Source organism: Lepisma saccharinum, chromosome 19, assembly GCF_977018435.1.
Source record: "Lepisma saccharinum chromosome 19, izLepSacc3.1, whole genome shotgun sequence".
Taxonomy (NCBI): domain Eukaryota; kingdom Metazoa; phylum Arthropoda; class Insecta; order Zygentoma; family Lepismatidae; genus Lepisma; species Lepisma saccharinum.
In genome coordinates, this window is record NC_139247.1 from 18,566,038 (window position 1) to 18,591,648 (window position 25,611).

The 25,611-nt window shown below is 37.3% G+C and overlaps 1 protein-coding gene across 1 annotated transcript in view; it reads right to left on the reverse strand.

Annotated features, from left to right (window-relative positions):
* Positions 1-14,430, reverse strand: part of LOC146003088 (uncharacterized) — a 131,445-nt gene extending 117,015 nt beyond the window's left edge. The window contains exons 1-2 of the mRNA XM_083141259.1: positions 14,398-14,430; positions 11,249-11,423 (exon numbers count right to left, since the gene is read on the reverse strand). Coding sequence (XP_082997385.1) covers positions 11,249-11,338 — 90 coding nt within the window. The 5' untranslated portion in view covers positions 11,339-11,423; positions 14,398-14,430. The remainder of the gene's footprint in view (positions 1-11,248; positions 11,424-14,397) is intronic.
* Between the last annotated feature and the right edge of the window lie 11,181 nt (positions 14,431-25,611).

A 25,611-nucleotide genomic window follows, 5' to 3' on the forward strand; every position in this document is an offset into this window, starting at 1 on the left:
AAGTTCCAGTAGGAAGAATGAGATTGATTTTCCATGGACAACAAAGCTACAACTGGAGGAATTTTGTTAAAAGCAGCTGAATGTTTTTACTTAGTTAATCTTTGCATATGGGTTTCAACAATATATATATACAGGGTGTCTCAAAACAACTTCAACAACGCTTGGGTGCTGGTAGATATCATAAAAAGCAAGTAACTTTTCCTTATAAACTTTACCTCGAAATCGCTTAGTTTCGGTGCTATAAGCGCTTATAATCTATCCTGTATGTATGCAACCCAACACAGCAAACTAGCGTTCTGACATTACTTCCAAGGGCGCGCGCGCAGGGTTGCCACTAGCGTCAATTAACAGTCTTATACCTGAGCCAAATACAAAAGAATAATGATGCTTGCGATGTTGTTAGATGTAAAAAACTTACCAAAGCAAAAGATTTCTAATAAGTGAGGACTGAAATTCAAGAACGCCCATTATAAAAAGTCTCCATCGTGTTTCGACTGTCATGCAATATGAATAATCCCAAGAGAGGCTTGCGACAGATGTTGATGAAATCGACGAACGAGCAAATGCTAACATAATTTGCTCGCCGCCTGGTTTCGAACAAGCAGACTGTAACAATTTATTTGGAAATTATACCTTGCCATGTAGCGTAATTTCTAATCGAGTCCGTCACATAATACGGGATCAAACGCCTTACCATGATAAGGGCTCTTGCAATAAGATGAATAACGTCGTTTAAATATAAATTACTTCAGAATTAAACTAACTAAGGAATCAATTCCTCATTAAGAACGAATTCCATACTTATGTCAAGCGCTGAGCTGTATAAGATAATAATATTTAAAGAAAACTAAATTAACATCATTCTGTTGATCGAAACTTCTTATTCACATGCGGGTATAGTATTCTGTGTATATTCAGATAAACACGTTTCAGCGAAACTGGAGTAATTCGCACCGTACTAAGAAACTTCGGGATTTGTGTCTACAGCGCCCGCGAAAGAAACACTCATCAAAACGTTATGAGGCGAAGGTCACAAAATAATCAACATACAATAGGAATTCTGGGAAATATTGGCAAGAAGGATTTACTCTAACACGTACTGCCTACAAACTTCAGTGAGAACTGACATGCATGTGAGGAAAGTTTTTCGTGTTACAAAATAGGGTTTCAAGATTTTCTTTCAATACTGTAGTATCAATCCCATAGGAACATGCAAATTTAAAACTGCGTTAGAAGAAGCCTGTCTGTGCAAGTTTATCGAATGACTTTCGTTCATAAACAGAGACTCTCGTAATTCATACTGTATTTACATGTAAGAATTAGTTTCCTTATTTGTGGTTTTGTAGCTTATTCTTATTTCATCGAACGAGAAACCTTGCTATGCAAACGAAAACTGAGAACACGTCATAAATTGCCCATATTTTTCTTTATACATTGTAGTGAAAGGCTGACATTTTCCGAAGGCATTAAATTTTCAACATTTAAATTCGCCTTTGGCAGAAGATGAACTTCTGACACGAGGATCAGTTTCTAGGGTAATCATCGTTTATTTCTACTTTTCTCATTTTACTTACCTTTTCTCCCTTTCCAGGCAAATAAGACGAATGACGCAGTCACACCTTTGTCCAGGCAGGAACTAGAATCCGAAACATTTGGTAGCGAGAACGTGTTCCGACATCTAAACGTAAACGGTCCCTGGGTCGGCTCGAGAATATTCTCTCGCGTGGTTTTATGTTGTATTTTGTTTTCTCATTGTGCATACCAAGCGCACTATACATCTCGGCATTTGACATAAGTGTGAATAATTTGGCTTTAGTTCCTAATATGGATTGATTGATTGAACGATTGATTGATTGATTGAAAGATTGATTGATTGACTTGGTTTATTTTACTTTGAACTTTTGCTAATTTTGGTTAATCGCGAAAATCAGGTTGAATAATGATATGATGATGCAACAATCACAAAAAACATCCATGCGCAGGTCGGTAAACGAACCGGAGCCCCCTGCCGTCGTAACGCACTGTGGGGACCACTCCGCCACGGAGGTAGGCTTATAATAAGCAATTGATCCTTTTTTTAAATTTTATTCTGAAGTAACGTATGTTTAAACGACTCTTTTCATTCTATTACAAAATACATTAATATTATTTTGTTTTCAGTCGGGAGCTTGATCCCGTATTATGTGACGGACTCGATTAGAAATTACGCCACATGGCAAAGTATAATTTCCAAATAAATTGTTACAGTCTAACTAACTAACTCTCTAGCCTTCTTAAACCCGAAGGTTCATGGCTGCAGCAACACAGGCCTTCCATCTGTCCCTATCTTGAGCAAGATCTATATACTCTTTTCCATCCCTACCGATTTCCTTTAGGTCCATCTCAACGTTGTCCCTCCATCATCGTCTTGGCCTTCCTACAGGTCTCTTACCATCTGGTTTCCCAACAAGAATCCAGTAAACTCCTCTTTCCTCTCCCATTCGTGCCACATGGCCTGCCCACCTAAGTCTTCTTGATTTAATTATTCTAATAATATCTGGACATGAGTACAAATTATGTAGTTCTAAATTATGTAACCTTCTCCACTCACCTGTCTCCTCATCCTTTTTAGGTCCAAATATTTTCCTAAGGATCTTATTTTCAAATACTCTCAATTTCTGTTCCTCTTTCAATGTAAGGGATAAAGTTTCACACCCATATAATACTACAGGCAAAGTTACTGTTTTGTATATTTTAACTTTTAGTTTCTTAGATATTAAACGAGAAGACAAAAGTTTATGAAGAGAGAAGTAACATGCATTTCCTGAATTAAGCCTACTTTTTATTTCCTCTTTAATATAATTTTCATTTGTAAATATTACTCCTAAGTATTTGAATTTGGAAACTGGTTCAAACGAGTTGTTATCAATAATTAGATTTTGATTATTACCTAACACTTGGTTTCGGCCTGTAAGCATATATTTAGTTTTCTCTTTGTTAACTTCCAAACCTATCTCTTTAGCAGTTTTGAAAAATATTTTAGCATTATTCTTAATTGTAATCACATCATCCCCAAGTAAGTCTACATCATCTGCATATGCTAACAACTGAGTCACACCATTTAATTTTAGTCCTTCTTTAGTATATTTTACCTTCCTTGCAGCATATTCTAAGGCAAAATTAAAGAGCAATGGAGATAATGCATCTCCTTGTTTTAACCCATCATGAATTGTAAATTTGGCAGACACATTAATACCCACACGAATTTTACTTTCTGTTTCACTGGTGCATACTTTTATCATACTAACCAGCTTCTTAGGTATTCCAAACTCTACTAATATATTACATAATTTATCTCTTTTGACCGAATCATATGCTTTTTTGAAATCATTGAATAGCTGATGGACATTTTGATTATATTCCCACTTTTTTTCAAGTGTCTGTCTGATCTGAAAAATTTGATCTGTAGTTGATCTGTTGCGTTTAAATCCACATTGATAATCACGTATAATTTCATTAGCATATGGGGTTAGTCTTGTTAAAAGAATGTTAGACAATATTTTGTTACAGTCTGCTTGTTCGAAACCAGGCGGCGAGCAAATTATGTTAGCATTTGCTCGTTCGTCGATTTCATCAACATCTGTCGCAAGCCTCTCTTGGGTTTATTCATATTGCATGACAGTCAAAACACGATGGAGACTTTTTATAATGGGCATTCTTGAATTTCAGTCCTCACTTATTAGAAATCTTTTGCTGTGGCAAGTTTGTAAGTAGGGGCAGGTGGGGCACTTTGCAACATTTTTCAGTTGTTTTATTCAAAAACTGTTACAGTTGGAACAAGTTACAAATATCCTATGAAATGGTACGTCTCTGATTGATTTGGCGTTTTAAGTCCACTTTATGCACAGTAAGGCTAATTGGAACTGGGTCTACAGTTTAAAGTCTGATCCGAACCACTATGTGTATCCACCGGGTATCGAACCAGGGATTCCTTGATTACAAAGCGACGACGCTACCACTGCTCTGAAATGGTACGTCTTTTGGCTACTTAAGAAACAAATATGAAATTGTAATTTTGAACCTCAAGTGAGAAAAAAATTCTGTTAATTTAAAGTAGATTCGAGTGTTGCTATGTGCCCTGCATGGGGTAAGTTGCAACAGTGTTTGGGGTACGTTGCAACAGTGATTATGCAATGTCAGACTGACACTCTTTGCAATCAATGCACACATAATAAGGATTTCTCTCCGCACACAGCCAATGGGACCACATTTTGCATTGTTTGCACTGCACCCAGTCTTCTTCCTCTTTGTAGGATTCTCCACACACTAAACAGTGATATTCTCTGCAAGAACTTTGGAATATTGTTTTCTTGCACATAATTTTCTTCCTGCCCTTTTCCTTTGCTCTACTCTTCTTTGCATCTTCCTAGCCTTTTTTTCAGGCGTGTCTGTTAGAATGGCACTTCTTTTACGTTTACGATTCGTAGTTTTCCTGGGTTCAGCTGTTGACTATGGACGAACATTTTCAGGAGAGAAGGAAACTTTAGGTCTGCGCACTACTGAAGACATTTGTGTGCCATTTTGACCCGGCATTTCAATTTGCGAATGCAAAGGTTCACTTTGAGCATCACTTGAAGATGATGTAATTGGCATTGCATCGCACCTGGCAGTTTGGACTATGTCATCACTATCAGATACGGGAGGCCTACTATCTACCTGTCCTGCTGGATTTGATCGATCTGAAACGAAACACGACGCAATGTCGCTTTATTTGGATACGTCAGAATTGAAGGGAAATAAATATTCCTGTTTGAACAAAACCTGATGTTATGTTGGTAGGGGCAACTGTATTAAAAAATGCTGTTTTAACTATCTGTGGCATGTCGTAGATTGTACGAGTTTTTCCTGGATGATTCGTATGCCAAGAATCAATTGCTCGGCAGCACACTTTCTTAAATGGGCCGAAAACACTGACATCTAAGGGTTGTAGTCGATGCGAACAGTGTGGAGGAAACGACAAAAGGGTAATATTATTATTTTTGCGTTTATTTAAGGCTTCACAGATAAGATGGAAAGAGTATCAATAAATAGAAGCACAGGGCAGTTTTTGTTAGGATCCATGTCAGAAATGAAGTGTCGAATGAATTGGACAAACGTTTCCTCAATCATCGAACCTGAACAAGTAGCTGCTCCAATGCAGTCTGTTGGGCCATCTCAAATGAAATGGTTCCGAAAGTCTTTACGTGGAAATATTAGCATTGGAAGTATAAAAGTCCCTTGAGCACTTACTGTCACAACTTCACCTTTTCTGCACTGCTCACTATGATAACCTGGTTTGTTCCTGTTCAAGCTACAACCTTACTTGGTTTCACAACAGTTGTGACACCAGTTTCATCCATGTTCCAAATTCTTGAGGATGAATAATTGTTTCTAGACAGAACTTCGGAAACTTTGTCAAAAACATAAGCACATTTTCTTTGTTGAAACTGGACATTCTTGCTAAAGAAGTTGATTCAGGCAAGAGCACGGAATCATATTTGTTTCTCTGCAGGATTCCCCTGAACCATTCAATACCAGAAATTCCGTTTACCGACCTCGATGAAAGAGAACTTATATCAAACTTAACTGCATACAGATGAGCCAATTTTCGCACTTCCTGTGGTGTTAATCCAAACATAATCTCACTGGAACGCTGCAAGTACATTTTGAAGATATTCTCTTCCCACAACTCATGTTCTGTCCCCCACAAGGAAAACTTCATTGTAATTTCTTCTTTTGTATGTACCTTGAGAGGGTTGAATAATGAATGTTGAACTCTGCAGCCACGTGTCTTAAGCTAAGTACTAAATATATGCGATCACATATTTATTTTACTCGAAAGGATTGTAAAATTATTAGACAATAAACCGTATTTCGATTTATCAAAAGCGCTAATCTGTCATGGGGCACTTTGCAACACTGTGAGGTAAGTTGCAACATTTGTTGCAACTTGCCTCACCGACATGTTTGATTACGAAAGCTATTATTGCCTCCACAAAAATGGCATCACATGGAACGCAATATCACGTTCCACTCCTTCAATAAACATGCTGTCATTTGACCACATGTTGCATGTTGTGGTAATTTATAGGAATTGCATATTAGAAATTGTAATAGATTCTTAAAAATTACACGCCGTCCACAAAATTCATCTTTATTCCACCACTCTGATAACATCTGAAAAACTGACGTAACGAACGGTTCATCAGACACACCTACCAACGTGTGTTGGAACGACAATAAGCGCAACGCAGTAGAGCCATCCTACATAACCGAAAAAGCACTCTCGCAACGTGCCTCCTGTTGCAAAGTGCCCCACTTTTCCCTACTGTAAATACTTCTTACAATATCGCAAGTATCATTATTCTTTTGTATTTGGCTCAGGTAAGACTGTCAAGCGACGCTATATAAGGAAAATTACTTGTTTTTATGATAGCTTTCAGCACTCAAGCGTTGTTGAAATTGTTTTGGGACACCCTGTATATATATATATATATATATATTCCTACCTATATTGTGGAAAGACTGAAGGGAGACTTTGTAAAATGCTAAAACTTGATCCAGACGTCGGTATTCGGCTAAGCGACAAGACACTGCACAAGCTATTATTCCAGCAACAGCGGAATCATATGACGTAAGTACAGCTTTCTTCTATACTACCGGGTTCAAACCCGTCATCCACTAGCGAATCCGGAAAAGTTGAGTAGGCAGCTAGGAAGCAAATGACAGGAGCTTAGAAGAGGTATCCGCCAGAAATCGGGTCCTCAGAAAGATACCGGCTCTCAGGTGGAGACATTCAATTCACTATTCAGATCTCAAGTGAAGCTCTGGATTCCCAACAGCCGCACTCGCCGAGGGCATCCGCTACGTCTCGATGCGAATTAGCCACATTCAGTACTGTGGCTTGTAAGTTATCAGCCCGCCGGCCCAGACTGTCGTTCGGACACCTTCCCGAGAACCGCTTCCTCCTAGAACCAGCGCAAGCTTCGTCGCCTGCTACAGAAACGGAAGACTGTGGGCCGCCGAACCCAGGACTCCTTGATCTGTCGCCTGACGTCTGCTTACATCCGCTTGGTCGAGATGTAACATGTAAGACATATTCATCCCTTGATTCCCTCTACTCTATGCCAAGGGTTTGTTAGGGAGAATGTATGGGAAACGTAAACACACCTTGCTCTATCATCTGGTCCCTAAAGCGTTGACTAGTTCGATCCCCGCTTTCTATCCACATGAACCCAGTGGACGAATTAAGTTTGTGGAACCCATGATCTCAGTTTGTTTTATGAAACTTGGTAAATTTAAACCTTCCTTAATGGTGATAAACCACATATTTGTTTGTTTCTAACTTGCCTGGTTTAATTTTTATAATCCTTCAAACTTTTAGTGATTCTTCTGAACTTCCATTCCCAGAGCCTGCCTGCAAGAGTGAGCTGTGAGCTGTATATTTTATAATTTGCTCAATTTCTATGAAATTACACAACAATGTTAACCAAGTAATAAGAATTTCAGGAGGAAAATGTGGCAACATATCACATTGATACGTACACGAATAAATTAATAACATATTATTATCTTATTTTGTTGGAGCAAAACATGTGTTACTAATATTTGAATTATCGTTGTTAAAGAAACAAGCCACACCACCAAAAAGTGTTATTAAAAAGGAACTTGGATGTATGGTCTAACGCGCCCAAAAATAAAATTGACGGGTCTTTCATTCCTATTGAAATATACAACACTTTACTTCTTAAATTTGTAAACAATTGTTACTGGATTCTATATTTTTGAAATTAACTCAATAACCTAAGAATCTAGCTTCAAAATATCATTGAAGCAAAGTTTAGAGCATAACATTTTAAATAATGTTTTCATTGACACCCGAAAGGCGGAAAATGACTTTGGAAAATGACTGTCAACCTAAACGTATATGCAAGTATTTCTTCAGATATACAATTTTATTTCAGCCACAGTCATTTATGTTTAATATTAAAAGGAAATTACAGGACCGTGATGGCTTAAAACTGACGGAGTGTTTCTTTCAAGGGAACGACAACATTATTGGACAAATGCAGCCCGTCTTAAAAAATCCTTTCGTGTTGCTTTCTTAAAAAATAACCCTGCGGACGTTCATGAACATTTTATTCTCACTGATTATTGACTGAAAGCTTACCGTTTTAATTACTTGTATTAATTTATTTTCTTTTATTAGGAGAAGGCACATTTTAATACGTAGTAGTTGAATCTAACTTTTCTAATACATGGATTTAAATTAATAAGGAATTTACGTTGTATGGCGTTCTTTAAAAGTCACGCAAGTGAGACGTGGAGCGTACTTATGTAACTTTTGTATACGAATAGAGATAGAGACACGAAACTTACGCCGTGCATTAACTTTGTGTGTGTGTATACTTTTAAAACATTAAACACAAAAAACATGCTCTTACGTGAACGTGTGGTATCATTACCTTCTCAATCTGAAAGCCTGATGGCTTGCTCCGGTCACATGACTAAACGTCATCAACTGGAGGCGAGATAGCTGCCATGTTTGATTTGCTTCTTCGGAATCAATGTTGGACCTTTTTAGTGAATATGGAATTGTAATGCAAATTTAAGAACTGTAATCGAGTTTACATGATGTGTAAATATGCTTAAATGTGGAAGAGGTATGGTGTATAAGTCTTGTGTACTCAATTGCAGAGGCAATTACAATGAAAAAGGTAAGATTAACATTCACATTTCTTCAAGATGTTGTTAAAAATGAGAAATTTTTAGGGCAATTCCATGTGATTCAGTCACTACGAAAATATACAAGTAACAAATGTATTATACTAAAAATAAATAATAGTAATAGTTCATGATGTAAACATTTCATGTGTCCGAAATAGGCATCAAATATACTCGTAAATGTGGACAACATGACAACATTTTTTTAGAATTATCAAATAATTTACCCTGAATTACAAACGTTGGTTAATATTACGTCTACCAAAGCAATTTGTTAGTGTAAATTTTATGCAAGCATTCGATAAATTATTCATATTATTTACACATTTTCAGTTTCAAAATGTGCTTAATGAAAGAAAGCTATACAACGGGGCAAAGTTGATACATGTGTACATTTATTCTTAATTTATCCCGCTTTATGCTTCTTTAGGCTAATCGGAGGCTAATGGAAGATATGTTGTACATTTAAATACAAAGGTGCGATGTGTAACAAGAACGTCGATGAAGTATTCGTGTGTAAAACTATCCAAGAATATATATATTACTTATGTTTCAAATACAAATGTTTTCACTGTTTCATATGAACTGCTTTTTATTTTTTGTCTTTGTGAAGCTTCAATGTTCGTAACTTTTATTAAATCAGTGATAATGTTTATTGTTTCATAATTTATTAACATTCTTTGCGACTTTTCTAACGGAATGTAAAAAACAGTGTAAGGAAATATTCCAAATTTTTATTTCCCAAGTGAACATTAAAATGGAAATATTAATCTGCTTTTTTCTCAATGAAACTCTTAAGTTATTGTCACAAATCTTACTAACGACAATGAAAAGATTCAATTTGTATATTATCTCTCGTTCATAAAGTCAATAGGATCGAAATTACAATATGACAAATGATTTAGGTTTAGTCTTTACAGAAATGTAACATTGCCCTTGTACCAATTTGTTTCGCTTTTGCTGCAAGAATATAGAAATTAAGCTTTTGTATTGAGATTGTAGCTAAGCAGAATATCTGCTTTATCTGGATGATTAATTTTGGGTATTCTAGAGTTAAATACAATTTAATTGATTAGGTAACTTGGAAAGTTTACGGTCAACCTAACATGTTTTTTATTTAATCAATTGATTTTACATACAAAAGTTCATACAAAAGCGGTTACGAGTTTTACTGTAGCTGACCAATATTCCCGATAATATTTTTCAAAGATATACAATGTTTAAATATTTCCGACAGGAAGTTTCTAACGGTTTTCAACTCTTTCTTTGTGCTATGGTAGGAATTTTTGTGTAGGCCATAGTGACTTCCTGAATGAAAATTTTGGTATACATACATATTATACATTTTTCTTCTAACTATATTCGTCGGGAGGGTAAATGTCAAAATTTAACTTCATAAGAGAAATAAATATACCTTAATTATCTACGGTAAAATTACGTCAAGGAGTTTACAGCGTTAAGACGATCGCCTCCAGATGATGACGTCTTGACTGAGCGCTGTGGCCTGAACCTCAAGATGGTCTTGGTGGTATGCGCAAAATGCTACTAAGGTGTAAAAAGAAGTGTTTGTACGAAGTGAAAATAAACATGGAACAAAGACAGCTGTGGAGCATTTTCAATGTGCCACAGCGCATTACAACGCTAGGGATCCTGGGTTCGAATCCTGGTATGGGCATCGAAATTTTCTGTGAATGTCCCTTCATCAATTTCAAAATATCATCAGTTCAGCTTTTCCAAAAGTGGCAGGAAAGCGACGTAAAATAACCCAATTCAATCCATCGTTCCCACTAGATTAATTTGCATAGGCGTTCCCCAACCACTATATTTTGTCCATACTGATCCACGGATCAGCATGTTCCCAGAAATGGAAAAACCTAGGAAAACCATCCAGCTAGGAATAACCACTTCGAGCACTATGGTGCCAAGTAAGATTTCATATATTGCCAATTTGTCATAAAAATGCATATTTTACTTGTTTTTTGTTTTACAAATTATAAAAATGAAATTTAATTGTCAAGTTCAGACTTGACTCCATTATTTAGAAACTTGATTCGACTTGCTATCTTTACATAGACATCCATTATTTTGTTGATGAACAGTTTATGTTTTTTATATATATTTTCACGATGTGCATATACCAGAGATCGATAAATCTGTTATATTTCATTGTGTTCATTTTCGCCATTCGAATTGAGTGAAGTTTTTTCAGATATCTCGGGGGGAAATTACATCATGGTTCACCTCTGCGGGCGCCCTTTTTCGTTCCTATTGCAACTGATTATTACTTCATAAGATTTATCCAGGACATTAAGTATGAAATATACACAATACACTAATGAAACAAGCAGTACCAACTTACTCAGAAATATAAAAAGTTAGCTTATATTTGAATGGAGGTTATCGGCAAAAATTAGAAATTATCGAAAGTTCTAATTCTGACCGTGAGGAAAGTAGAGGAAAGGTAACTCGGGGGATAATAAGAGCAAGAAAAGGAAATTCACTTTACCTGTTTATGAAGAGAGACATCCAATATCCCGGTTATACCGAAATGAACAGTACAGGGTCCTCCACACAGGCGACAGATGTTGTTGCTCATTTCGTCTTCGTTATCGTTCGAAGAAAAAAGAAAGAGAATTTGATATTGCTTTCTTACTTATTTTGTCTAACAATTTTGCTGGGTCCTACAATGATACGAACAAATAATAAATAAATTAATTATATGGCTTGATATTATTATTGTCGGCTCTCTTCAAGTTAAATTTTGATTTTATTACACTGTTGACGAGCAACAAGAAATATTCAGGTTTTTCTTTCTGATGGGAGGACAGGTCTCTAAGCTGAAGCGCCTTGGGAGTATGCTGTAGATAAGCAAATTATTGGAATTTAATAGTTTCATTATTTTATATGTTATGTAATTTAATGATTGTCACGGATAGAGAGACGGATGGACAAATGACGCACTGCCCTTGAGGGCCAAGGCCTACGTAGCGACTGCTGGTCTCACAACCACATGTCTCACCAGAGGTGGGAGATCATCCAGAGAGCTTCTGTTTGGCTTGTGGTCAGCTACATGCTACTAGTTCGTAGCTCCCCAATTTTCTCACGATGGTGCGTGAGTGAGTGGTTCGATACACACGCCTAAATTTCGGACAACAAGTTCTAATGCTCCCCCATCCCTCCAGGAGACTTAAACAAACGCTCGAGCCAAAAGCATGAGGCCATAAACCGTGCCGATACGGCGAGGAACAATTAGTACCCTAATTGACGTTTTTCTTAGTGTGGATACTTACGTACAATTATAACGGAATTCGTGCATATTCTTTAAGGTACATGCTGTTTTCAAACCACGTCGAACCAGAGACGACCGATTCTTACGGGACTTGCAACTTCGTCCCGAGTGCATTGCAGCCAGAAACCTCTACATACAGACTGGGGAAAAAAATGTTTATTTCATTTGAAGCTGCACATTTTCGCTCGCACCAAGGGGGATATAAATATGACTGAGCTGCGTATTATACCTTGTTATTGTTTTCATATTTATGAAGAAATTATTTGTTCCCACTTGGTGAGTGGAATATGTAGAGCTATATACTTATTGGTAAACTTAAAAATTGCAATCTTGTGCGGTGCAATGACTCACAATCTTCCAAATAGTTGTTGGACATATGAAGGTATGCTTGCAGCCATGATAATATTCCCCGGCTTTGAAATGTCTGGCTTCAAGTTAACCCACGATTCCAGTCCCGTAGCTAGAGGTCTGTGATTGCAGCTATGTGTTCGAGGCGTGTAATTGAAAAATCGATTATTAACGATTATGAGGAAGATTTAATGGTGAATGTATGTAGTGAAAACTGGCTAAGTTCAATGTAAGTTTCTTTCAATAAGCTCGTTATTTTAAAAAAATAAGTTGTTCTTGTGTATTTCTAAAATACCATGAGCCTCTTAAAGTGTAGTAAAATCATCTTTGTTTCACATTACGTCGATGTTTATTCATAAAATATACTATGGTGAACGCTTGCGTGTCGGAAATGGCGAAATAATGTAAGAGCATTTTGTAAAGGAGTTTTAATAGGACTAGGTGGAGAGCCTGTGATTGGTTAATTTAGCTTGCAAAATATGTCAGATTTTAGAAATATCAAGAGTCATCTACAGCCCCATATTTTCGTAAGAAATTAGGAAACAACTAGGAAGCTGAAAAGTTATGGTTTAATGTGAAATGCTGAAATGATATTTTTGACGTAAGATACACAATTAAGAAAATCTAATTTCCTTTAAATATTTTAAGACCAAGTAGGGTGTGCTTTCATCGGATATGTCGATAGAGTGAACATAAATATTGCATTTCTCACAGACATGATTTTTCTGTAAACGCAGTACAGCAGATTTGGATTTGGGCGTAGATGTTAATAGTGGTTTTTCGTTTATGTTTCTGAAACTCAAAGAGAGATCATTTAGTATACTATAACTTTCACAAGAATTGTTAGCTATATCAAAAGATGCCTCAAATCTGTTCTCAGAAGGTATATCCATTTTTTTGCAAGTTACAAGCGATCTGAAAAAAAGAGTTTTATCACGTGCGCTTGCCGCCATATTGTACATATCGATGTGATTGAAAATGCGATACGCGGCATTCTATGATACACACATCGAATACAATTTTTTTCTAATCCCGAAGAATCGGTCGTCCCTGACCGAACATACAGCCTGAACCGCAACACTTTATGTTAATAACATACAAAATACATGAAAATCCATAACACACATCTAAATACAAGCTAACAAGAAGGTACGCATCATTGAGGTACTGCAAAAGCAGTTAGAGCTTAGATAATAACCAGGGAACGGATTTATATGTAGTACGAATGTGCTGAATAAGTAAATGAAAATTTAGTTATTTACACCATTATATGGAGTTAAATATAGAATTAAAATTCTAAAAGAAAATATCTTTTGAATAATATAAGACGCCTGTAATGTCGCAGTAAAATTACATATGTTTCATCGTAAATAAACAAAATGCTACACGAGCTACATGAAATACAGTACGCTTACAGTGACATTAATTGAGACATAACACAAAATGTGTTTTCATTTTCTGTTTAAAAGACAATGAATAACAACATTTTGTTGTAAATGTTCGAAGGAAAATTACTTTCTGTTAAGATGGATTTATGTTAACTAAAGTGTGATGAATATCGTAAGACGTTTGAGTTGCTGTTTTAAGTCCACTTTATGCACAGTAAGGCTAATCAGGACTGGACCTACAGTTTAAAGTGGGATCCGAACCACTTGTGCCTCCACTGGGTATCGAACCCGGGACCCCTTGATTACAAGGCAATGACGCTACCACTGCGCCATCGGGGAGGCCCTATCGTAAGACGTATTGGGAGTATATTTCAAATTTGTCAGTCCTTCACCAGAAATTCATTCAACTTTTTCAGTCACACGGCGACATGCAGGTATTTCCCGATTAGGGAGTATATGTTGAGAAATGTCCTGAAATATGAAAACAATATGTAAAAATAACTAAAATATGTAAAATATGAGCCAGAACCTAACATATTTAAACACAGGAAAAATAAGATTGTATTTTTTGAGCCTACATGCCATGGCGTGCAAGGATAATACAAAAAATAACTGATTTCAGCTACATACATAAATATGCATTTACATGTAAATCCGTTCCCTGATAATAACACTTGCCTCGCACTCCGATGACTTGTGAACGTGCTTGTGATCCTTTCCTTCGGACTTGGATATCCGCTGTTGGTATTTAGTTGTCTCCAATGAATAGTTTAAACCGTTAGTCAAGAGTGCACAGTTTGGCAGTTCGATACAGGTAGGAAGACAGACATGCAGTCGTTACGTGAGTTCGCTTGCCCAACACAGAGTCTCCTACCAAATTAATCATCAGCAGAGATCGGGGAACGCCGTCAGTGTTGCCAAGCGTTGGAGTAAATATTGACTCTGAAACATAACTTCACTGAATCCATTTGATATTCCACATTATAGTAAACAGGCAATGGCACTGTATGACTTTAATGACTCTTCTGAAAGCTTAGTATTTGTTATTTTGCGTAGTTTCTTGATCTATTTGATGTATTTGGAACTGAGTAGAATGGTCAAAGTGCTACTAGATGTCCGAGTGTTATTTCACATTCTGTAGAAGTCATGTTGAATGGAAACAATAAGCAACAACCTTGAACTAAGGCGACATCAATACTCTGTCCCCAGGCCTTCACACGCAAACAGGAGCTTACGGATTCCGCACGCTGGTTGGCTGTGCGAACTTGTGTAGCGTACGCAGGATATATGTCTAAACACTGTCGCAACATGTCACGCAATGATGGGGGAAACTGTTTCTTCTGGTCGTTTGCAACAAATTGAGAAAGTGAGGAATAAACTCCTCCACTCCTCCAAAGCGCCTGTGTTTATTTTTATGTTGTAGAACAAATATATATATATATATATATATATATATATATATATATATGTATGTATGTATGTATGTAATTTATGTATGGGTGTGCCGACCACCGTGGTGGAATGGTTAAAACATCGCGCTACGATGCCAAAGGTCCCGGGTTCAAATCCCGGCCTTCGCATGGATGTTCGTAAGTGTCCATTCATCAATTTCATCATGTCGTCACTCATCCCCATCTTCGCAAATTAGCCAAACGTGGCACAAAAACTAAAGTAAAATAAATCAAACGTATCAATCAATGTGTATGTATATGTGTGGGTGGCGGAGGTTCCTGTTTAGCTCTCTGTGAAATTGAATCCAATGTGTCAAGATGGTACTACAGCGCCTTTAATAACGTAGTGTGGAAAACGACCCAAGAAACTGGTTCCCCCGACGGATGAGAAACATAGATGGCAGTGCGATCAATGTCGGTGCTAATTTTCTTATGAAAGTAATGCGGCTTAGTTAGTTTTTTGAATATATGATGTAGCTTTGTTTGTCTTGAAAGGCGGCACGTGAATTGATGGAAACAGTTACATTTGTGGAGTGATTTGCAGTCACGAAATGACATTAATTTGGAAAGAAAAGTAAAATAAAATTAATAGATAAATAGCATGCGTGCGTAACACAAGAAGAAACATCGCAATGTGAATCCGGACGTCAGGTCTTGGACTGTGTATTAGAGTTTATTTTTCTATGTTATTACAATATAAAGAGTATCCTGAGTGATATTTCATACCGAGGCGACAAACCACAAGTGTCGCTTGAAAGCGAGCAGTCGGAAATCAATGCAGCCTTTCGAACCGTAGGGACACAAGCTCTGACTGCACCGTTTCCTCAAGGAGATTTTAGACCAAAGCGACACGCGACAAACGATACGAGGATTTCACACAAAAGCGACACAGGTCATTCGGTCCAAGGCAACTTTTATACCGAAGCGACACATGTTGTTTGGAAAGGAGCCAATCAAGAGCAACATTTCATATCGTACCGGCATGACGGGAAGCACAGGCCAGCGTTCGGTTGGTGAAATCCTCAAGCGATAAGTGTCGCGTGCCGCTTGTCGCTTTGGTGCGCAATCTCACTAAAGCAAGGCACTCATTGCATCGCGTATGCGCGAACAACAAACCACGCAGTGGCGAAGCTAAGGCGTAAATACTGGGTAGGCTGAAAAATCTGCTTATATTTTTTTATACAGCAGGTCAATGCGTCGATTCTTGTTGGTCGCAAAAGTATCAATTACTCTTTCCTTGAAGCCTTGATCAATAGAAAGTTCTTTAACCAGTTTTTTTCAATGGCTATTGTACTGAGACTGAGAGAACTTAATCTTTCATTTTTCATTGAATTACGGAGATAATTTTTTACTCTCTTGAGGTTGCTCATACTTCTTTCGGAGGAAGCTGTTGTAGCAGGGAATGTCAAGAACAACTTGTTGTTACTTCTTTGTAGATTGTTTGAAGATCATTGCTAACTATGAATTTTAGAAGGTCTGCAGGATGTAAATGCTTTTCTTCATCAGCACAGATATTCTTTAAATCATTTTCTAATCGTTCTTTGTTGAAAAATGGATATGTGGACAGAATGTTATTTAATTTCATCACAGGAAAATGTAGTTTATATCCCCCAAAGCTATTTTGGTCTAGCAATTCAACAAATTTTATCTTTTCAAGATCTCCAAAACGTATTTCCATTTGTAGAGTCAGTGTCTCCAAGATTTCGTAGGTTAAGCATCTGAGAGCCACGAAGTCTTGTTCACTTACATTTATTTCACTGCAAATCCTCTTAAGAGTTTTCAACACATAATTTCACAGTATTATATTTTTATAACATAAATACACTATGTGACACACACTCAAACACACGCGCGCATGCACTTGAAGTAAATAACATTCAACAATGCAGCGCGTGAACGACGCACTTTGCACAAGAATACTAGAAGCACAACAGGTTGGTTCTGAGGCTAGCCGCTTTCACCCAGCGAATCGGCAGTCCCCTTCCATTACCCTCCCCTCCCACCTACACAGAGCTCACGCTGTAGCTGCCTTTTAAACGCGAGGCTTTTCGTCAAAAGCCTCACAGTTCGGACCGAACGCGCTCTCCTTTCTCTCGTCTGACTAACGAGATATTTGGAAGGATCGGCGGAACCAAACGTTCGGATTACATAGTTTAATTCGTTTTAAGGAACTTTGATTGTTACAGGGTACAAGAACATTTTAATTTCAACATTTTTTGGGTAGGCTAAGCCTCAAAAGCTTCATAGGAGCTTCGCCACTGAAACCACGGCAACATTTTGCAAGCTATTGAGGAAATGGCCCAGTTTGAGCGATGCAGAAGCGACAAAGCGACACGTGTGGCTTATCGTGTCGCCTAGATCTGTTGTTGTAATGTGCGGTTTATCGTGTCGCCTATCTGTTGTTCGCAAGCAACGCTTGCTAATAGACTGAAGGCACCATGTCGCTTGTCACTTAGTTGGGAACTCCCCCTGTAACGCGTCGCTTCGATCTGAGCACCCTTCCTTTAAGGAGCTTTCCGACCGAAGTAACAAGTAGCACGCGAATACGCCATATGAACGTGTCGTTTGCTGTTTGGACCCTCATGTGCAATGAATGCTATTTTACAGTCTGGAAGTGTGTGTCACTAGTGTGACAGTGTGAACATCACGTGTCGCTTGTCCCATTGGTTTGAAAGTTTCCTTACACTCATGTCGATGGCACTAAGAAAGTTTTGTGGGGTTCCCCCTTTTCGTTTCATGCAATCATCATTATCATAATCGCCGCGATTAGTTTAAAGCGGAAGAAAAGAGACAGTAAATATCAAAAATACAAATGCTTCAGTGTGTATATCTTTAAAAGAAATGATGATGATGATAATAATAATGAACCTAATTCATACACAAAAATTTAGTTGCCAAGAGCATTCCACGCGTATTTTTTTCTCCCGTATTATTAACGAAAGTATGACGATAAGAGGACGTGGTCGACTGTCTAGAATGTTCGTTAATATCTTCGCGACCACTGTACCAAATATCATAGCAATTATCACTTTCATAGAAATGCTTCGTGTAAAAGAATCAGACGTTGCAGCGAAAACTCCATTTACTCCCGTTATAAGCAGTCGAACACCAAGCACCGGGGTCAACACCAGCGCCTCTAGCGGATCATTTTCGAGTGGAACCAGCCAGAGAGCGCAGAACCGTGCGCGTTTTCCACACTACGTTTTTCAAGGCGCTGTAATGGTACCAAGCATAGGCGTGCGCACGGAGGGGCAATGGGGGGCAGATACCCCACCTAATATTCTCACTTAGAAATTTAGTGTAGATAAATCTTATTATCATTTTTAAACAATGTTATTCTCTTTAAATAATAATGAATTTTGGAATCCACGAAAGTTCCAAGCAGCTACTGGTGGTATATTTCCTATGTAATTGGACTATCTCACTTGGTTCTGCAGCAAATTACTTGTTATTAAGACTCACGCATTTTATTCGTTAACCTAGTTGGGTTACATCTGTCGTTGCAGATTAAATTTTTCACACGTTGAAAATGCATAAATGCAGTTGTTTTGAATCTGCTGTACGAAATCATGTTTATATGTAAATTTGTTTGAGCCACAGAGAAGGAAAATAAAGTGGGTGGGGAACAGAGAACTGTTTTGCCATAGACGGTGGAATTCTTCTAATCGAGTGATTTTCGGTGGCTACGGTCACGCAATATTTAGTACCCCGTTTAGTACCCATTAATACAATAAGGCAGTGAGATGAAATGAGGTGTTTCTTTCTGTGACTGAACTTTCATCAATATTTTTGTCCCCTTAATCAGAGGGTCTGCGCACGCCTATGGTGCCAACCACTTACTTCTGGCCATTAAGCTCTCAAGGTAGATCGAAGAACCTAAAAAAAACTGTAGCGGAAAAGGAGGTTTTAAAAGGTCCTGGAACCCATACATTAGAATTGTTTGTATTGCTTCCGCAACAGAACATGATCCCTTTTTCCAGCACAATTAACATTCCGCCCAAGTCTTATATAGTTCCATTTCAGTGATCACCTTCCATATCCATACAATTCTACACGCAAAATTACTGTTTTGTATATTTTAACTTTTAGTTTCTTAGATATTATACAATAAAATACACGATTGTGAAGAGAAAAGTAACATGCATTTCCTGAATTAAATATACCTTTCATTTCTTCTTTAATATCATTTCATTTGGAAACTGATTCAAGCGAGTTGATATCAATAATATTTTTTGAATATATCCTAACACTTAGTTTTGGCCTGTAAGCATGTATTTAATTTTATCTTTATTAGCATCAAAATTTATCTCTTTAGCTGCTATAAAAATGTGTATCATTATTCTTAATTGTATTTATATCATTCCTTATATGTCTACATCATCTTCTGTGCTAACGACTGAGTCACACCATTTAATTTTAGTCCTTCATTGGTTTATTTTATCTTCCTAACAGCATATTCTTAGGCAAAATTAAAGACCAATGGAGATAACGCATCACCCTCTCATAACCCATCATGAATTGTAAATTTGTCGCACATATTAATGTCCACATGAATTTTAATTTCTGTTTCACTGTTTCATACTTTTATCATATTAACAATATTCTTAGGTATTCCAAACTCGATTAATTTGATATGTAATTTATTTCCTTAACTGAATCATAAACTTTTTTTTAAGATTAATGAATTCCTGTTGGACATTTTGATTATGTTCCAACTTTTTTTCAAGTGTCTGTCTGTTGCGAAAAAGTTGATCTATAGTTGATCTGTTAAGTCTAAATCCACATTGATAACAGTTGGGCTGAAAAGTTCGTAGGTTAACATAGTAAAAAATATTTTTTTGACAAAATTCGATTTTATTATTCAATATAGTTGCCTTCGAGGGCGATACAACGATTATAGCGGTCATACAATTTTTCGATGCCATTTTTATAGTACGATTTCTCTTTAGCCTCAAAATAGGCCTCAGTTTCGGCGATTACCTCTTCATCAGTGTTAAATTTCTTTCCAGCGAGCATTCTTTTAAAGTCTGCAAACAGGAAAAAGTCACTGGGGGCCAGATCTGGAGAATATGGTGGATGGGGAAGCAATTCGTAGTCTAAATCATATAATTTTGCCATCGTTTTCATTGATTTGTGACACGGTGCATTGTCTTGATGAAACAGCACTTTTTTCTTCTTCAAATGGGGCCGTTTTTTCGTGATTTCGTCCTTTAAACGCTCCAACAACGCTATGTAATAATCGCTGTTGATGGTCTGGCCCTTTTTGAGGTAATCGATGAATATAATACCATGCGCATCCCAGAATACTGATGCCATAACCTTGCCAGCCGACTGTTGCGTCTTTCCACGCTTTGGATTCGGTTCATCACGTGCAGTCCACTCGGCTGACTGTCGATTGGACTCTGGAGTGTAGTTATGGAGCCATGTTTCATCCATTGTAATATATCGACGGAAAAATTCGTGTTTATTACGGTTGAATATCGCTAAACATTGCTCCGAATCATCAAAACGTTGTTGCTTTTGATCGATTGTGAGCACGCGCGGCACCCATTTTGCACACAGCTTTTGCATGTTCAAATATTCATGCACAATATGTCCAACACGTTCCTTTGATATTTTTAAAGTCTCAGCTATCTCGATCAACTTCACTTTACGATCATTTAAAATTATTTTGTGGACTTTTTTGATGTTTTCGTCTGTAACAGCCTCTTTGGGGCGTCCACTGCGTGCATCGTCTTCGATGCTCATTTCGCCTCGTTTAAATTTAGCAAACCACTTCTCAGCGGTTGATTTTCCTGGTGCAGAGTCCGAATAATGTTTATCAAACCAAGCCTTGGCTTCAACAGTATTTTTTTTCGCCAAAAAGCAATGCTTTATTAACACACGAAATTCTTTTTTATCCATTTTTTCACAATAACAAAAGCTGCTTCACTCACAATGCTATATCTCACGAACTAATTACCCGGCAGCTGTGAAATTTATACACGTATCTTTTGAAGGTTAGTACTAAGTAAAAATCACATGGATTTAATTCTAGTAACGCCATCTATGAGTCAGCCTACGAACTTTTCAGCCCACCCGATACTTACTTAGTCGATCCTCTTCTACCTTGAGGTGTTGAGGTTTCCCAGAGGGTCATCCATCGGATTCTGTCTCGGGCCTGCTCCTTTGCTCTCCTCCACTCTCCTCCTCTAACCTCTACAGCTACCTTCACATCTTCTTCCCATGTTCTTCTGGGTTTCCCGCGTGGTCTTGCTCCTTGCATCTTAGCATTCAAGGCTTGTTTAGCTATTCTGGAGTCTTCCATTCTTTGTATGTGCCCAAACCATCATAACTGATTCTGTTCGATTCTCTCAAGCACTGGTAATACGCCCAGGCTAGCTCTAATGGTCTGATTCCTAATTTTGTCTCTTCTTGTTTTCCCTTCTATTTTACGGAGAAATCTCATTTCTGAAGCCTGTATTTTACCCCTATGTTTATTTGTCAATGTCCAGGTTTCACTACCATAAAGTATGGGAGACCGGGGCACATTGTCACAAGGAGCACGTTGTCACAGTAGCAATTCTGAGAAAAGTCTAAACGTCAGCGAGCTGGTGCTGCTTTCTCTTTTACCTCGTTTAGAGGTGTGTGGGAAACACGTGGCTGAGTCAGTTGAGCTTTGTCTGTTTTCAGTGCTTCAGTGTAAATTTTTTGCGTGTGTGTGTTATGTAGGTTAGAAATAGAGCTTCATAATGTGGTTCTCTGAATGCGCTTAATCTTATTGTTTGGTACAGTTATTTTCAAAAAAGAGGAACTATGACGCGTGGGGCAAGTTGTCACAAATAAGACGGGGCATGTTGTCACTGTATCAATACGTAAAGCTGCCAAAGAATTTCATGTCCACTACAGAACATTGGCGAGATTTTGTGCACGTGTTACAGATAATGAACTACAGTCCGGGCAATGCTCATTCACATTGGGTTACTCAACATGTAACAGAGTATTTGCGGAACATGAGGAAGACTTACTAGTATCATACCTAAAACAAACTTCGGACATATATATATATATAGGAATATTTTTACAATTTATTAACTCTAAAATCACAAGAAAGTTGAAAGCCACTGGCAAATTTCGTGTGTTGGAAGTGTAGGCCCTATCTTTTGCAAATGTTCTTACTGAAACAGTTTTCTGTAACCTTTAAGTTTGTAGTTTTGATTCATTAGCTACTCTGTAAGCTAGTGTTGTTTTCATGAAAGTTTTGGTTTACCTACAAAGATTGATGTAACAATATATGTATCTTTTGGGATGAAGAAAATATACAGGGCCACCTACTTTATTTCCTGTTTAACTAGCATAATTTATCTTTTAATTTAATTAGCTTTTAAGTCTCTTTTACATGCTAAGTATTTAGTGCTAGTAACATTGCCAGTCTTTTTGTAGGAGTTGCATTAATAATATATACCTATTTAATGAAACTGCCACTAGAATAGCATGTGACAACTTGCCCCAGATATTGTGACGACTTGCCCCGCATATGGGGTAAATTGTCACAACTGTATTGATCATAAAGAAGAGTTAATAAGTCCAGTTCAGGATGAGTGACATTGTACAGAAGAACATATGTTGTGCACAAGATAACTAAGTATTTGCATGTAAAAAATTATAATTTTCGGCCTTACGTGAGAGCCACAAAAAATAAAATGTGAAAATTGTGACAAAGTGCCCCGGTCTTCCCTAATGTAGGTAAATATATCACTTCATACACACGGATTTTCGAAGTTTTGGTCACTAACGGATTATTTAGGCAATTTCTCTTTAGCGCATTAAAGAGTCTCCCTGAGGCTTGGGATCGAGCTATAATTTCACCATCTATTCTGCCATCTTGCTGCACTATAACCCCGAGGTATTTAAAATTACCTTCAGTATGATACAAAATATTTCATTTCGTGATCATAAAAATTAATCTCACTTCTAGAGTTGAAAAATTAAAGCAGTGTACGAATTAAGCTTTTTGCTCTTGGGGGGATGCACACTCAGTAGCATTCTTGTGATTTCATCTCGGGAGATAGGTTTTGTGGGTATCTAAATTTGTATATGTTACCAGTCAGTAAAGTAAACTATTGTCTTTCGGTTCTACGTAACGTAGAACATTATATCTAATCTAGAATATTAAATCATATGATAACATTTACACTTAATTTTGATACAGTTTATTTACATTAATAGTATACTCCATGCCTTTAATTTTCTTTGATGGGGATAAAAACATCCTTGGCAGGGACGTCTTAACACCATTATGTCATGAATTGAAAAATGTTTTTCCCTTGCCGGGGCATAAAATATTTTGCGATGGGGAAGTCCCGGCATTCCCCCCCCTGATTTGCGCTCTCGTTAGAGGCTTGTATTTCTCTCCACCCATAGCCATATCCGCCCACCCACAAAATACGTTTCACTGCACTTTGTCCAGATAGCGTAATCGGAACTGGACAAACAGCTTCAAGTTGGATGTAAATGACCGTGCAATGCGCCAGTTTGTATGATTCCAACGGGATTTCAATCCAGGACCCTGTGATTACAATCCCCTCATTTTGCTATTTTATATATACTTTTTTAAAATATTTACGACGAATACAGAAAAATGCAGATTTCAGAATTGAGTGTGCGTCTATCTCTGTGTGAGGGGAGAGAGTGGTATGTGAAGGTTAACCTTGGAGGGAGCTTCTTGTGAATTGGAAGAAATACCTTATTTCCTTTAATCATGTGGTTCTCCAACGTCAATATTTCCTTGTTATTGTTCCTCGTTACATTGTCCTAGTAGCTTGAGTTTGTGTGTACGTGTGTGTGTAAAAAGTACTTTACGTAGCAATTTCGTAGTGCACGAATGCTTTTACACAAATACTAGTATATATTTGGCCTTGATCGCCAAAAGTAGCATGGCATTCTGAAAGTGCTTCCGTACACCGCTTGTATTGCGTAACAGAGATCGCAGGTAACAGCATGTTTATAGTAGAAAAGGAAATGTTATACTCGCTGCACGAATTTACGATAATACGATCAATGTTGACGCTCGCATACAATGTCTTCCTCACGCTAATTGTTGCAGTAATTAGCGATAAATCATAAACTCCTCATCACTAAATCTACTTTTCAGTCTTCTTTTCTCGTACTTGCTCATTAAAACTTCCACTTTGTCCGAAACTGTGATAAACAATTTAGATATATAGTACGATAAGTAAATTTTAAGAAACTAGAACGCGCATGATTTAACACACAAACAGAACTAATTTATAAAACACCCATTAATAATTAAAAATTAAGACATAATATCTTACAAGGCACTAAAATTTAACAATTATATTGTTCTTACGTTCAGGTACTTTCAGCTTATCTGAAAATAGGAGGTCTTTCCTAATATATTCTGTGGATAACACAGCGCGTTACAAATCCAGGTGTATCGCTTTCGAATCCCAGACTGACTATGTCTGTTCTTTGCGATAGTTCCTTCATCAACGTGATCATATTATTACACGTCCTCATCCTCGCCATTAGTCAAAAGTGAAGAAAATCTAATTAAAATAAATCAAATGATTCATTCATCATGTATAATATATTCTATCCATCTGCTCTCAGATCTGTTTCGTTATCTTCGAGCAAATAATTTTGTGCTTTATCCCCGGCCCCACATTCAGTTAAACGTCTTTCTTTATTCCTTTCCGAATCTTGAACTTTTGTACGATATTAGTTCTAGCTTTATAATAAAATTTGATGTCATATAAATTTCACACACACTTGAACACAACTTCCTTCTTTATTGTCTTATACGTAATTGGTTAAATTTGTATCGTCAGAGTTATTTAACCACCTAAGTATACCCCAATTTCTTATGTCCATTATATTATGGCATTCATTCATCAAACCACGGCTTAGGAAAACAAAGATCGTATTTAAATCCATCCGGAAAAGAAGGTTCTGGACCGAAGTGAAATATTTTAAACATAAATAGATTATTTACTGTTCAGAACCCTTTTACGCTTCTTGATTTTCTATCCTGGACCCGAATTGAATTTATTTAAAACTCCTGGACCTTTAACAACCATGGGATAATGATCCGGCGAATACATTTTATTTCTGCCTGAGATTTTCTGCTCTCTATGTTGACAAATGATAGACTAAGTCTGAGAAGTGGAAGTGAAAATTATGTTTAGCTTCAATGAATGTGATTTCCGATGACATTAAGAAAATTGTGTATGACGGCACTGGGGAATGCCCTTTAGGGTTGAAATTACGTCCCAATTGGACGGTTCAGATGTTAGGTTTTTCTCACCCACATTCCTTATGGCATCAGTACAAGGTTGTCAATGGGTACCGCGAGGTTACATACAAGCAAGATAGAAAATTAAGTCAAACGACA